This window comes from Pipistrellus kuhlii, unplaced genomic scaffold, assembly GCF_014108245.1.
Source record: "Pipistrellus kuhlii isolate mPipKuh1 unplaced genomic scaffold, mPipKuh1.p scaffold_m20_p_1, whole genome shotgun sequence".
In the NCBI taxonomy this organism is placed as follows: Eukaryota; Metazoa; Chordata; class Mammalia; order Chiroptera; family Vespertilionidae; genus Pipistrellus; species Pipistrellus kuhlii.
The window spans coordinates 12578690-12594758 of NW_023425404.1; the positions used below are offsets into that span (position 1 = coordinate 12578690).

A 16069-nucleotide genomic window follows, 5' to 3' on the forward strand; every position below is an offset into this window, starting at 1 on the left:
CTCCCTGGAACCTGACAGTTGACCAAAGGCAGTGTCTGTCCCATCTGTTGATCTTATTCTCTTCCTGCCCTACATTCGCCTTCTTGTACTGCATCAATGCTAGTCATAAAACTAATTGCTCCAAGGTCAAAGTAAAAGCTAAGATGCCTTCTGATAGTTAATACTAACTTCCTCTTTTAAAACACAGTTTTTTAAATGTGTTTAATTGAAAAAGTAATACCTGTACATTGGTAAAATTTAAACAGCACACATCACAAAGGAAATTTTCCAACTCCAAAGCTCCACCTAATTAATGTCTAAGGAAAGGTCTGCAGAAACCCCTCGCTAATCCAGAGATTTAAGCCTGTGACAGTTGGGGCTCTGTGCATTCAATTTTGTAGATACAATGATATAATTATAAAGCAGAAGAAAATCCCTCAGAAAAGAGCAGCTGCCTAGTATCTGAGTCCTTACAAAATCACTCAAAGAAGTGCACCCTCAATTACTGCAATGTTGTTTGTTTGTTTTTTGTTTGTTTGTTTTGGGGGGGGAGAACTGTTTGCTGAAGACAGATTAAAATGACTTTAACAATGATAATTTTGAATATTTAGAGGTCACTGGTTCAAACATTTAAATAAAGAGAAAGACAAAAAAATTCAACACCTCATATTGCAGAAGCTGGATAACAACTGTAAACACTTTAAATCTTCTACAGTTATACCAGCAGGTCTTTGCACTTGGGATACCAATTTCCAGTGAGGTTATATTTAATATATAGCAAGGATCGGTCAACTTTTTCTGTAAAGGGCCAGATAGTAAGTATTTTTTACTATGAGGGCTATATGATCTCTGTCATAGTACTGAACTTTGTCATGGTAGTTGCCATAGACGATTTGTAGAACTAATTGGCATGCTAGTGCTCCAATAAAACTTTATTTACAAAAACAGGTGGGTATTTGGCCCATGGACCTTTGCCTACCCTGATATAAGCATCAAATGCAAAATTAAATTTTGTTGTTGTTGTTGTTAATCTTCACCAAAGGATATTTTTTCCATTGATTTTTTTTAGAGAAATAAAAGGGAGGGAAGGAGTGGCAGAAAGAGAAAGAGAAAGAGAAAGAGAAAGAGAAAGAGAAAGAGAAAGAGAAAGAGAAAGAGAAAGAGAAAGAGAAAGAGAAAGAGGGAGGAAGGGAGGAAGGAAAAGAGGAAACCCACCCCACGCCCACGAGATGCTGAATATTTCAGGATCCAGAGATTAGCAAAAGCATCATAGGAAGAATTTGATCTTCAGTAGGATAGGGCCTAACCACCTGCCTTTCTAAGTTCTTAAGTGATACTGATGATCCAAGGATAACATTTTGAAAATCACTGGGTAGAGAAAAGTGGCAGAGGAAGTAGTATAGACATGCTGAACTCAAAAGAAAAAATACAGGGGGAAGGGAAAGGCTAGAAGGGTTCAATTGGGGGGGGGGGGGGGGCGTGAGGGGGAATGTACATCTATATTACTTTCAACAATAAAGATAAATCTAAAAAAAATTAAAAATAAAGGTTAACATTAAAAAAAGAAATGAAACAATACTACAGCCCTCATAACTAGCTGCTAACTTGTCATGAGCAAATTTCATTTTGTCAAAATATAACCATTGCATTACCAAAATTTCTGCACAGAATACTGGAAAACACCACAGGGGTCTCACCATTGCTGCTGGTTTTTGCATTCTTTGCCAGCTGTGCACGAGTAGCAGCAATCAGACTGTCATGGGCCAACTCCTGAACCCGGAGGAACCATGGAATGCTACTGTCCGTGCTCTCACTGGAGAGGAAATCATTCCCTGAATCCTCTGCCTCATCTTGTACAAATACTAAGTGCTCGGCTGAAGAGCTCAGACCTGGTAGAAACAAGAAGATATATGAAAGTTAGCCATCAAGTAATCCTTTTATTGGAACCCTGTGTCTTGTATCAGCTGTTCCAGATTTTCACTGACCTCAAGCTTCAATTCTCACACAAGATTAGGTATCACCTTTCCGCTCCAGCCTACAGACTTGTCTTCATCTTACCTCCTTTATTTCCATGGCAAAGTTGTCCTTCCTGGCAACCCGGCTAACCCCTTCCTCTGGTATCCCCACCCTGCCCTTTATTATCCCATGTCTCCTTCAGCTGTCTCTTCTCTACAGGCCAGCTTAAGGCCTCTCTCACAGTCTTTAAACCTGTTAAAGCTCAAGTCTCTTCCATCTTTACTTTTTTTAAAAGAACAACAAGTCCCAAGTACTTCTCTAGCTGCCCACCTTCATCTGTTCCTTCAAAGTTAACTTTCTTAAACAAGTGTAACTGCTAACTTGCATATTCACTTTCTCACCTGCCACCTACTCCCCATCTCTCTCGCTCTCGCGCTCTCTCTCTCTCTCTCTGTTTTTTTTTTTTTTTTTTTAAATCCTCACCCAAGGATATTTTTTCCATTGACTTATAGAGAAAATAGAAGGACGGAAGGAGGAGGGGGCAGAGAGAGAGACACATGGACTGGTTGTCTCTTGTAGGTGCCCCTACTAGGGCTGGGGAACCTGTGACAGAGGTACATGCCCTTGACCAGGAATAGAACCTGCCACCCTTCAGTCCACAGGCCAGTGCTCTAACCACTGACCATCTGGCCAGGACTACTCCCCATCTCTTTAACCCTGCCCTCCACCTCTGTCTACTACTGCAAAAACAATTGCTCTTGCTAAAGTCACTAGTCCTCATCTCACTAGCCCATTCTGAAGTATTTGGCATGATTTAGTAACCTTTCTTCTTTAAAACGTTTTCCTCCCTTGGATGCCCCTACACCACTCACATTCTATTTCCTTATTAAATGTATTAGGATGGCATTGGTTAATAAAATTATATGTTTCAAGTGTATAGTTATGTAACACATCATCTGTATATTGCATTGTATGTTCACCAACCAAAGTCAAATCTCCTGTCACCATATATTTGATCCTCTTTACCCTTTCCTACCTCCTCATCACCTTCCTATTCTTCTGTTATCCTCATAAACGTCTGGGTTTTTTCCCATAGTCCCAGATTTGTCTATTTTTCTGTTGATGTTCTAGACTAGTGGTCGGCAAACTCATTAGTCAACAGAGCCAAATATCAACATTACAACGATTGAAATTTCTTTTGAGAGCCAAATTTTTAAACTTAAAACTTCTTCTAATACTACTTCTTCAAAATGGACTCTTCCAGGCCGTGGTATTTTGTGGAAGAACCACACTGAAGGGACCAAAGAGCCACATGTGGTTCATAAGCCGCAGTTTGCCAACCACAGTGCTAGACTACTACTGAATCAAAGAATCCTGCTCACTGTTTCATACAGTTCCTGAATGCTGATAAGCACCAAAACTACATACTTCATAACAGACCTCTCTACAGCTCTGGATTTGTTTCTAACACTGAAGGATTCCTCCTCCTGGACGTCCCTCCCATAGCTCAACATCAACAGGCACAGGTAAGAACTAATCATCTTCCCTCCAGCCCTTTTCTTTATCTTGGTGACTGGCACCACCTAATTTCCCATACAAGAAACTTTTGAGTCACCCTAGAGTCTTCCCTCGCTCTATCCACATTGAATTGATCACTAAACTATACCAATTCTCCAAAGTAATAAAATAATAAAGCTTCATTTCAAGCATGACTGAGTTAAATATGGCCCACCATAATTTTTTTAAAGCATGAGCAGAGTTCAGAAAAGGATAAAAAAAAAATACCTGCTCTTGTTAGGTTAAGAAGAATAAAAGAAGTGCTATCACTTGGCTGTAGATCTTGCAACAGGCTAGGGGACTCTGGAGTGGACAGAAACTCTGGGGACTTCTGTACAGTCTGAGCCCTTGTCTCTTCTCCATCTGGGCCCACATTCACCTGAAGGCTTCTTAACACAGCTGAAGGAGGGATCTCCTTGGAGGAGTTAGTATGATTTGGAGTATCATCTAGTAAAGAAAAAATAGTGAAGTTTCATAAAGCACCTATTTCCCAAGAGCTCACAATTTTGATACATAGCACCTAATACCCTTTTAACATTCATTAGTATCTAACATCCATATAGGAACAGACAACATTTTCATTTTACAAATACAAAATTTGCCCCAAAATACAAAAAAAGCCAAAAGAGATGGCTTTAAGTTCTAAAGGGAGTCAGCCAAAAAGTGAGGGATATACTCCTCTAACACCTGGCAGTAACTAATAACCAACCATCCACATTTGGAATTATAGACCTTTGTCCTTTGAGGCCAGAAATCAGTACTTTTCCCTTAAAAAATATGGTTATACAATAAATACTAACCTAAGAATAGGCTCTAAACTTTAAATTATTTTTCTTTGGGAGAGATCCCTTCCATGTATGTGACAGTTCTGGTGAAATACTGAGGAAGAGGGGGGAGCAGAGCTGGGGAAATAACTGAAATTTTATAGAATCATCAATATGTTTCATTATAGCCTAGATTTACACTGGATATAAAGAAATAATCAAATACTTTCTAATTTTATTGTAATATAGAGATGAATTTACAAAGGTTTTGGTTGCAATATAATGAGGATCTGAACTACAGTGCTGAAGCATCCATTGTTTTCTAGGGTTTCCTTCATCTTTACCAAAGGCAGATAACATTTTTCCTATTTTAAGGGGATAATAGACAAAATTATAGGAATAGAAGTGGAAGCCTAGGGGCAGTTTTGCCATGTCAAAGCCTAATGAAGTTGCACAACAATATAAATACACTTACTAATGCCATAAAATTGGTTAAATGGTAAATTTTGTTATGTATATTTTACCACAAAAATTTTTAAAAATAAAGCTCATAGAGACACAGTTTGTCACTGAACAATAGAAAATAAGTGAATATTCATCAATTGTGGTGGCATCAATATTGTGATACACTCATATAACAGAATACCCGCACATGTGTCAAACACAAGGCCCGAGGGCCAAATCCGTCCCGCCAGGCCTTGCAATGTGTCATCACTGCACTCCGCTGCGTTTCCATCACAATGACAGTTTATGACTGTTCAGTAAACCATTCGGCCTGCGATTTAGGCTGGATTTTAGATTTTGGCCCCTTCTCTGATTGAGTTCGACACCCCTACCCTAGAGCAATAAAATCAAACAAACCATAGCTACACACATAAGAATGAGTCGGATTAATCTCACAAATACAGAGTACTAGCAAAGAAAGAAAGGTATAACACACTTGCATGAATTTAAAGTCCAAAAACAGCTAAAATCAAACTGGGTTACTTAGACTTGGGTAATTACTGGAAACTTGGAAACAAAGAACTATCTCAAAAGCTAAGGACAGTGGTGACCTATGAACAACAGAGGTTATCTTTATCAGAGAGAGCTCCTATGGAGGGCTTAGGAGCTGGCAATGTTCTACTTCTTTATTAAGTGGTTGGTATCTTCCTTACAATAATTCAATATGTATATCCATATGGTTTTATACTTTTCTGAATCTATCATATATCTCAAGTAAAAAGAAAACATGCCGGCCATCCATAGAATGAGGAATGAGATTAGGGAGGTTTGTGCAGATACATTTGCTATTGTAATATTGTATTCATGAGCTAAGAGGTGAGTGCATGACTTTGCATTTATTATCTATTGTATAATTGGTTCTTGAAAATATTTTAAATCAAATTAAAACTAAAGAAGGTAATGTGCAAAAGAAGACATGCTTTTGTTTCTGTTTTCATTTCCTTTATTATTGTTAAATATTTATTCAATAAGTTAAAATTGGGGGGGAAAGAGACATGTTAATACTCAGTAAAAAATAAAATCATAAGCTAAAATTGGGAGAGAAAAGTCAGGGGGAAAGCCTAATGAAGATCAAAATTTATTAGCAAGTAGAAATTTTCATACATTGAAAATCCATAAACATATGGAAAGACTCCCAATATACTATTAGAAAAATGGGAACTGAAAGGTAGGAAATGTGGAAAACTTGGAGCTAGTTAGGGAAACCTTACATCAACATTTGGTTAATTCATTATACAGTATCTGCCCTTCTTGAATCTTTAAACACGGAAAAAAATTTAGTCACTTGAAAAAAATAAAAGAAAAAGGAACACCACTAGAACACAGTAACCAGAAGACTATAACAAATAATTTGTCACCAACAAATATTGATCCTCACCTGATTTAACATTAGTATTCCAAATTTTAAAACAAGGACCAGGAAACAAAGAATTCACTGCATCTAAAAATAATGTTCTCCTTGGTAATAGTCAAGATTAGCAGCTTTGGATCACCCTCTTCCCATCCACAGCTAATAACCTCACTTCCCTATGCTTAGCACTCTACTTCATTTTACCTTTCCTGAAGCCTCCTCACCAATTATCCACATTTTCTGTCCACAACTTCTCTAACTGGCTCTTTTCTTTTAGCAAAAAAAACACCCTTAAATATTTCAAATCTGAGAAAAGAATTTTTCCATCTATCTTACATCCTTCTCTTTTTCCTTCCCATAGCAGGAGAGTCTTTACAAAAGTGTAGATACTTCCTCTATACTTACTTTACACAAGGATCACAATCCACTGCAGCCTGGCTTTCTACCCCTTCCATGGAACAGGTCCTGGTAGGTCAACAATGGCTTTGTTGACTTATCTCACTGGGCCTCTTAGGAACATGTGACACATTGACTGTTCCCTGGGGTTCCATGCCTGTACTCTAAACCACTATTCCTATACTACTCTAGACTTCCCTTCTTCCCTCCAAGGCATTCTACCTTAGCCTTCTTTCCTTCTCACCTTCATATTCTATGGTGATCATAGCCATTCCTCTGGTGTAAACTATCAATGCACTATGACTCCCACAGCTCCTTTTTCTCCACAATTCCTAATTTTTACAGTTTCCACCAGTCTGTTACAAAATCAGTCAATCCATTCCACCAGTACCATAGAGTACGCTAAGCTCTTAGGACTCATTTATCGTAACTGTAGTGTTCTTAATTTTTACCTGGTAACATTAGCCGACTGCATTCTGAGGCCTCAGTCACTGGAAGGAGGGACAAGCAAGTAATGTCTTTAGCTTCCGATTCTACTAGCCCCTGTCCCAATGGGATGGATGTATTCTGAACAAACTGTACCAGGAGCTAGGGAAAGGGGAAACAACAAAAAGATATACAAGTTGTTAGGAATGGTTATAAACACCTGAATTTCCCAAAAGGTGATGATGTAATCAAGTCTTAAATACTCACTAGTCTCAGCCATATTCATTGTAAAACTAAATTTACAACAAACAAAATTTAAAGTTCTTTTTATCAAGCATCTGTTCTGGAGAAAGGCTGAATTATGTAATTAATTTAACCTCTGTCATCTTCCACCAAAGAAATAATAAAAATAATTATATTTTTAAATGATGGCTATTAAAAACTCAACTGCACCGAAACCGGTTTGGCTCAGTGGTAGAGCGTCGGTCTGCGGACTGAAAGGTCCCAGGTTCGATTCTGGTCAAGGGCATGCACATTAGTTGTGGGCACATCCCCCGTAGGGGGTGTGCAAGAGGCAGCTGGTCGATGTTTGTCTCTCATCGACGTTTCTAGCTCTCTATCCCTCTCTCCTCCTCTCTGTAAAAAATCAATAAATATATTTAAAAAACAAAACAAACAAAAAAACCAACCGCATTGTACCAATTACATTTTATAAAACACTTTTCTGAGTATTGGCTCTTTTAAGCCTCACTATAAATCAGAAGGCTTGAACATGTATTTTATTTTTTATTTATTTTATTTTTTTCCTTTGGGAGGTCATTTGAGATACTGGTGTTTTTATTTTATTTTTTCAGGCTGCATGCCTTGTTTATTTTTCTTTAATTAATTAATCTCTTTATTGATTAAGGTATCACATATTCTCAACCCCCCATTCCCATCCCCCACCACTCCCCATGTATGCCCTTCCCCCCTGTTGTCCTTGACCTTGTTAGGCTCATATGTATGCACACAAGTCCTTTGATTGATCTCTCCCTTTTATCCCCACCCTCCCCTACTCTCCCTCTGAGAATGCCTCAGATGTCTGATCCATGCCTCCTTGTGAACATGTATTTTAAAGATAAGGAATCGAGTTGAAGACACTGGATGACTTTCTAAGGTCATAAGACTAGTTAGAAGCAGTGTCAGTCTTCAAACTTAAGTAATTTGATTCCAAATTCAGTGACTTTTCATTATGTAACACAGATATATTTAAATTAAAATGAGAAAAATAAATAAAAATTTTAAATGTTGTCTTGGCCGGTGTAGCTCAGCTGGTTGAGGACCATCCCATGCACTGAAAGGCTGCTGGTTCAATTCCTGATCAGGGTACATGTTCAGGTTGCAGCTTGATCCCCAGTAGGGGGCATGCAGAAGGCTGGAGATCAATGCTTCTCTTTCTCCCTCTCTCTCTAAAATCAGTAAAAAGATATTTTTTTAAAAAAAATGTTGTCCTGGCCAGTGTGGCTCAGTTGGTGGGAGCATTGTCTCATACACCAAAAGGTAGCAGGTTTGAGTCCTGGTTGGAGCACATACCTAGGTTGTGGATTTGATCCCTGGTTAGACCACATGTGGGAGGCAGCCAATTGATGTTGTATTCTCACACTAATGTTTCTCTCTCCCTCTCCTTTCTTCTCTCTCTAAAAATCAATAAAAATTCTTTTTTTAAAAAAAGTTTAAGTCCTCCAATTACATTTAGAAAGAAAATACTTTCAGACATATGCAAAATTAATAAAAAAATGGTTTGTGGTAGTAAATATTTACATATGTATACACACATTACCCACATATGCCATGTATAAAATATAAAATTTTGTCATATAATTATCTAGATGTATAACTTTATTCTTATTAAATACCAAATATTAAAAGTAATGAGGTAAAAATGGAATTCTTAAATCTTTGAAAAAGTACTTACTAAGAGAAAAATAATAAACTAGTAGTTACTATCAAAACAATATGGCCCCAAAGACTAAAATTTTACTATCTAGCCCTTTACAGGAAAAGCCTGTTGACCCCCAAACTAAATAAATACAACCTTTGGAATACAGCCCACCAAAAAGAAAACAACAAGCTGATTTGGCTCACCTCTGGTTTGGATTCTAACTCATCTGATAACATTGATTCAGCTTCCAAATCCTATAGCTGTTCAGGGGACAAGTTAAAATTTTAATTCAAAGTCAACAACACCTTCCTGTTTATGCTCATATTCCTCTAGGACATGCTATGCTTTTCCTGTAAGATGCTGTGCTGGGTGGGTAATCAATTTAGCCTAAAATGAGGGAAAGAGAGAGAGAGAAAATATTAAGAGCAGAGGAAAAATGTAGCTAAATAAACAAAGACTTTATCTACTGTAATAATCGTAAGTTGCATGTCCTTTTCCACTGTTTCCACCCTGGTGTATCCACAGCAAGCAATAAAGAATTCCTCCTAAAACAATTGTTTTAAAATAGAACAAACCCAGTAGGTATCAAAACCCATAAAGTTTTACTTTGATGTAGAATTTCTATTTTTACTAATCTATTCTAACGGAAGTTCTTAAATATGAGAAAAGCTATATGTCCAAAGAATTTCATCTTATCATCTGTGATAATAAACTTCAAACAACATATAAATACATGCATATACCCAACAATTGAGGAGTGTTGATTAAATTATACCCAATAATTAGAAAATGTTGGCTAAATTACAAAATTACAAAAACAAAATATGAGCCCTGGCTAGTTTGGCTCAGTGGAAAGAGCATCGGCCTGTGGACTGAAGGATCCCAGGTTCGATTCTAGCCAAAGGTTGGTGCCTGGGTTGTGGGCTCGATCCCCAGTAGGGGGCATGCAGGAGGCAGCCAATCAATGATCCTCTCTTATCACTGATGTTTCTCTCTCTCTCTCTCTCTCTACCTCTTCCTCTCTGAAATCAATAAAGAAATATATTAAAAATATATATATATATGAAATTACACACTTGTCAGTACTAAAACTAGTTAAGGTAAGAATAAGAAAAAGTGAAAGGAAATTCACACAGCTATGATAGTAGTTAATTGGGTGGCAGGCTGGTTTGACTATTTTCTCAATTTCCCCATTTTTCTAAAAATATTTATAGAATCAGTCAAAATTTGAATAATATTTTCCCAAAGTAGTACTCTCAGGACCCTGATGCAGCTGTTTTCTCCCCATAATTTAAATTCTTACTTTTGAATAGCTTAATTTCCCCCCTGGGATTTTGGTAAAGTGAGTTCACTTTATTTTGTACAATTACTGTTAAAATTGGCAGCGCTACTATATACGAAGTGATCATACAGTGTAAAATGCTCTCAAGATGAAAGCTTTCAATTAATACCAAGGTAAAGTGAAAAGTTAGAAAAATTCACTCTACAAATAGAGCATTTAGATGTACCTGAATAAGTGTTATTGCCCTGATGGTTCCTTCCTCGCCCTTTTGTTAGCTGCCAGAAATCGGTATTTTTCATCATTAAAAAATTGACAAGATGTAAATAAAATGTTGTTTCCCACATAAAGTAGCGTAAATCTCCAACTTTTCCTTTCACACACGTTTTTCTTATGCAAGTACTACAATAGCTCAATGTGGCTTATCCATCCCTCTTTTACATTGAAAGGAACCAAGGCTCAATGTATCACTTGTCCAAGTTATTAAACTGCAGAGCCACAGTCCTACCACAGAGGAGGTTGGCATGAATAGTGATTACATCTCTCAAATTTGATCTTGAATCAGCAGGGCTTAAGAATTCTCTTTTCCCAATTCCAGCTCATCTCAAGAAGCCAAGAAATTACCAGGTTATTCTTAATGTTCCTCCAATTTTGAGATCCCAGGATTGTAAGTCTTTAAGAAACTAGACAATTATTTATATTTGTTCAATTTTATTTATTTATTTATTTATTTATTTATTTATTTATTTTTAAGAAACTAATGGTGCTGGCTCTAGGGATGGGATTCTGTTTCCTTACCTAATGAAAAATAAAGGATAAGAACATGTGCTCTGAACAAGGGAAAAATCAGATAGCAGATCTTAAACACTTTTGCAAAGCTGTAGTAACAACTTAGAAAAGGAAGCTGCCACTTCTCTTATATTGTAGTTTAAGGATAACCTCTGCATTATCATTTCTCAATCCATAGTTATCTATGATCCCTTTTGGTGTTTTCATTTCAATGATAATCTTAAAAATTAGAACAATCACTTTCTGGAATAAATGGGTATCTGTATTATTACTAGGAACTGCCATATAATTTTAGTATCCAATTTTATGGTTTGTTATATGTGCTGAGTAAACAAAAGAGAGAATAGTCGGATGCAGTACAATAGGCAGGATGATCTCAAAAGAATCTGCTTTGGAGCACTCAGTACCATAGTAAATGTACTGAGGATCTCATCTTTAACATAGCACCAGCTAAGTATGACGACAAATGCAATTCAATTCTATTCCTAATTCCAGTTAACCATGTAACAGATTTCAAAAACTGCAATGCAACTTTTTTTTTTAAATAACAGCTTCACTGAGATATAATTCACATACCATATAATTCACTTATTTAAAGAGGACAAGTACAATGTTTTTAGTATTATATTCAATATATTCAGTTGTGCAAACATAACCACAATCAATTTTATAATCTTTTTGTTATCCCAAAAAAAGAAAGCCTCTACCCATTTTCTCCCAAACCCTTCACTGAGCAGGTTTAGGCAACTACTAATCTATAATATTTTCTGCCTGTATAGATTTATCTACTCTAGACATTTTTATAGATGGAATTATATATGTGATCTTTTGTGCCTGCTTTCACTTAGCATGAAGTTTCCAAGGCTTATCCTTATTGTATGTAGCATGTATTGGTACACCATTTCTTTCTGTAGCCAAATACTATTCTACTGTATGGATATACATTTTATTTATCAAATTATCAACTGATGGACATTTTGGTTGTTTCCACCTTTCAGTTGTTTCCCCAGTTTGGCTATTATGCATAACTAAAGGCCCGGTGTATAAATTCATGCGGGGAGCAGGGGGAGAGGGGGGTCCCCCCTCAGCCCAGCCCGCACCCTCTCCAATCCAGGACCCCTGGGGGATATCTGACTGAGAGTTTAGGCCCCATCCCCAGCAGTTGGGTATCCCTCTCACAATCCAGGACTGCTGGCTCTTAAATGCTCACCTGCCTGCATGCCTGCCTGATTGCCCCTAACTGTCCCGCACCCCCACCAACCTGGTCGCCCCCAACTCCTCCCCTTCCCCCGCTGGCCTGGTTGCCCCCAACTGTCCCCCTGCCAACCTGGTCGCCCCATACAGCCTTCTGTTCAGTTGTTTGGTCGTTCCTCACTAATCCTCCTGCCGGCTGGGTGACCCCACGCAGCCTACTGTTCAGTTGTTTGGTCATCCCTCACTAACCCCCCTGCTGGCCTGGTCGCCCCACGCAGCCTGCTGTTTGGTTGTTACTGTTACTGTGACGTTGTCCCGGAAAATTTGCATATTCCTCTATTATTAGTATAGATGTTGCTATGAACATTCATGTACAAATTTTTGCATGGATATACATCTTCATTCTTTTCTGTACATATCTAGGAGTGAAATCGTTAGGTCATTTGGTAACTATGTTTAACCTCCTGAGGAATACCAGGCTGTTTTCCAAAGTGGTTGTATCACTTTACAATCCTACCCTCACTAACTCTTGTTAGTATCTGCCTTCTTTATAACAGCCATCTAGTGGGTAGGATGTAGTAACTCACTGTGGTTTTGAGTTACAGTACCTGATGGTTAATGATGCTGAGCATCTTTTCCTGTTCTTATTGGGCATATGTTCATATCTTAGACCTTATCAGATATATGGTTTGCACAACCTTTCTTCCATTCCATGTTATCTTTTCACTTGCAAAGCAAAATCTTTAATTGAATAAGGCAATTCTAACTCTGCAAAGTCATCCAACAATACCTCATTAAAACTGGTATTCAAGGACTTCTCAGTCACCTTTGGTAAAGTATAAGATCTGATTATCATAAACTGCGTAACAATGCTTTGACATTACAAATACTACCTTGTATGCTATCTTCTACACTAGTATTACTAAAATTAAAATTTAGAAACAAATAAAATACATTACTGAATCCAAAGCTAAATCTTTCCACTGTTAAGCTCAACATTAAATATGTAGTTCATTTTAACAAACAGTATCTCTACCACATTAATATGTTAATTTGAATTTTCTTGTTGTATGGTATTGCTTACATCTGTATACTTATTCATGAAGATATAAATCCATGGCAACAACTGACATAATCTTGTAATCTAAATTTTATGATGTACACAGTTCCCCATGGCCATCAAAACATATTAGACTACTTAAATAAAATAATCTTTGTTTAGCATATATATTTTAAAAACCCACTGATCGGGGCACTACTATTATTGATTTTTAAATTTATTTTGATGTTGCAGTTAAGAGCTATAAAGGCTTAGCATAGGAGGTATAAGAATTATCTAGCTTTATGTTTGAGTATATTTAAAATAAAAATAATTTGCCAGTATTGGGAGGAGGGAGAGTCCTAATGCAATGTTTTTCCTTTAAATGCAATTTATATGACACTGAAGTGAAAGACGCTGTTCTTACTCAAAGGGAAGCTATTTTCAGAAAAAGTATGGGTATCAGAGGAAATTCCTTCCCTGGCTTTCTTTCTTTTTTTTTTTTTTTATGTTATTAATCTCTAACTTCCCTGGCTTTCTTATGCTATTAATTAAGAGAAGAGATTAAAAATGCAATATACACAGCAGTCACCTAAATCATCCAAAGTTCTTCAATGTAGACAGTAATATTTATTCATTTTTACTTTGTATCTGTAGCTGGTGAACAGGCAAAATGTATACCTTTATTTCCTTTAAAATAGAAAATGTACTAATTTAGCTCCGTAAATAATGGAAGAGACAACATTTAACTATCAGCAACCAAGGCTAGACCCACTGAATCATATTTTCCACAAATCATAAGTAAGGAATCTTGGCTCTAGATTAAGACTACAACTGATCTCAGAAATTGGTCAAAGTGGTACTGTTCAGATCCCGTTTCCCTCTCCCCTTTTACTATGTGCATGGCTAGCAATGCATATTAGACTGCTTAAAAAAAAAAATTGGCCCAGCATATATATTTTTTTAGAAATCCACTGACCCTGCCACTGCTATAATTGAATGTTAGCTTATAGTCAGCCTAGAGATTAATGCAGACAAAAAAAATCTCTGCAATGAACCAAAGCAAAAACAAAACAAAACAAGGCTTGAAAAAAAATTAGAGAATTCTAACAGCAAAGTAGATTTAGGACTGAGAGGGCAGGGCGGGGTGAGAGGGCAGGGCGGGGTGAGAGGGCAGGGTGGGGCGGGTCCAGCTCCAGGTAACTGGACCCTAGGCCTAACCCAACCAATCAGGTCAGCCAAGGTAGCGGCACCACCCTCCCTATAAAACCCATTGATATGTTAAGTTCTTCCTCTTTCTCACCCATGCCCTCATTTGGTGTTGGTGTAGGTGAGACTGGGCTCGGACTAGTCCGAAATAAATACAGGCTTTCTGCAATTGCATCGGATTCGGCTCCCTGGTAGTCTTTGGGGTTTATGACACTTGGGCATTACAAGGACAACAGCAATCTCTATGATCAGGACCATCCTGAGAACAACTCTCCTTCTGTTTTTAGCCAAATAAACAAATCCTGGGGACTCAAGTTTGATAAGCTGCATTCTTTTTCTGCAATACACCCAACATCATGGAACAAATTATGCATTAACACTAAGTAGCCAGACAAATTAAATAAAGAAGCTGAGATTTTTAAAATATATATATTTTATTGATTTTTGTACAGAGAAGAAGGGAGAGAGATAGAGAGTTAGAAACATCAATGAGAGTCATCGATCAGCTGCCCCTTGTACACCCACTACTGGGGATATGCCCGCAACCAAGGTACATGCCCTTGACCGGAATCTAACCTGGGACCTTTCAGTCCCCAAGCTGACGCTCTATCCATTGAGCCAAACCCGTTTCGGCTGAGATGCTTTTTAAAAAAACAAAAATGCAAGGTCTCTAAAGCAGTAATCTTAATTCTGTCTCTGTCTAGGTTGAGACCCGAGTAAGCTACTCATCTTGGCCCCAGGAAACTCATCTGAAATATAGAAATAAAACAGATCAGCCCAAACCGGTTTGGCTCGGTGGATAGAGCATCAGCCTGCAGACTGAAAGGTCCCGGGTTCAATTCCGGTCAAGGGCATGTACCTTGGTTGTGGGCACATCTCCAGTAGGGGGTGTGCAAGAGGCAGCTGATCAATGAGTCTCTCTCATCGATGTTTCTAACTCTCTATCCCTCTCTCTTCCTCTCTGTAAAAAATAAATAAATAAATAAATAAATAAATAAATAAATAAAATATTTTAAAAAAAGAAATGAAATGAAACAGATCAACCCTAGGATTATTTTTATATCAATCAATAGAAATGATCATAAAAGTCTTCAGAAATAAACTTCTGAATAGGTGCTTAAGAAACAAGTAAGTCTATCAAATGTTTAGTATACATAAAAGGTTAAGAACTCTGCCTTTTATTACTAAGTCCAAATTTCCTATAGAGACTGCAACCACAGTAAGATACATTTTTCCATCATAACTCAATAAACTAAACACACACAGATAACATAGTTTTATGAAACAATACTAATCTATACTATACTACTCTCATGCACTCTGAAAATTTTTTTTTAATGATGGGACCCAATAAACTGATCTCACAAGCTGTTAACAGGTTACATCCCACAGATTGAAAAACACTGTATTAAAGTAACTTCAAAATGTCTAAAATACATATGTTAAACACTACAGACACGGTGCACAAAATTCATGCATGGGTAGCTTCCCTAGGCCTGGCTGCCGCTGGTCAACAGACTGGCAAAAAAATCAGGGGCCTTCCCCTCTTGCACCTGCCTTGGTCTGGTGCCCCCTGTTTGCTGGCCCCATCTCCCACACTGCTGGTCGCCATCAGCTGGGCGACCTGGGACCCCGCTCGCAGCTGCCTTGGCCTGGCACCATCTGCTCACCTGCTCCACCATCCTGCTGCAGTCCCACTTTTTAA

At 37.7% G+C, this 16069-nt stretch overlaps 1 protein-coding gene across 5 annotated transcripts in view; it reads right to left on the reverse strand.

Moving 5' to 3' along the window:
- The window catches only part of ZNF410 (zinc finger protein 410), a 38003-nt gene that overhangs the window by 14718 nt on the left and 7216 nt on the right, over positions 1-16069 (reverse strand). For all 5 annotated transcript variants that reach the window (XR_004986883.2, XM_036431647.2, XM_036431626.2 and 2 more), the window contains exons 2-5: positions 9058-9241; positions 6960-7095; positions 3721-3939; positions 1677-1868 (exon numbers count right to left, since the gene is read on the reverse strand). Coding sequence is in view for 4 of the 5 variants with exons in the window: in XM_036431647.2 (XP_036287540.1) it covers positions 1677-1868; positions 3721-3939; positions 6960-7095; positions 9058-9090 (580 nt within the window). In the remaining variant the exon portion in view is untranslated. The remainder of the gene's footprint in view (positions 1-1676; positions 1869-3720; positions 3940-6959; positions 7096-9057; positions 9242-16069) is intronic.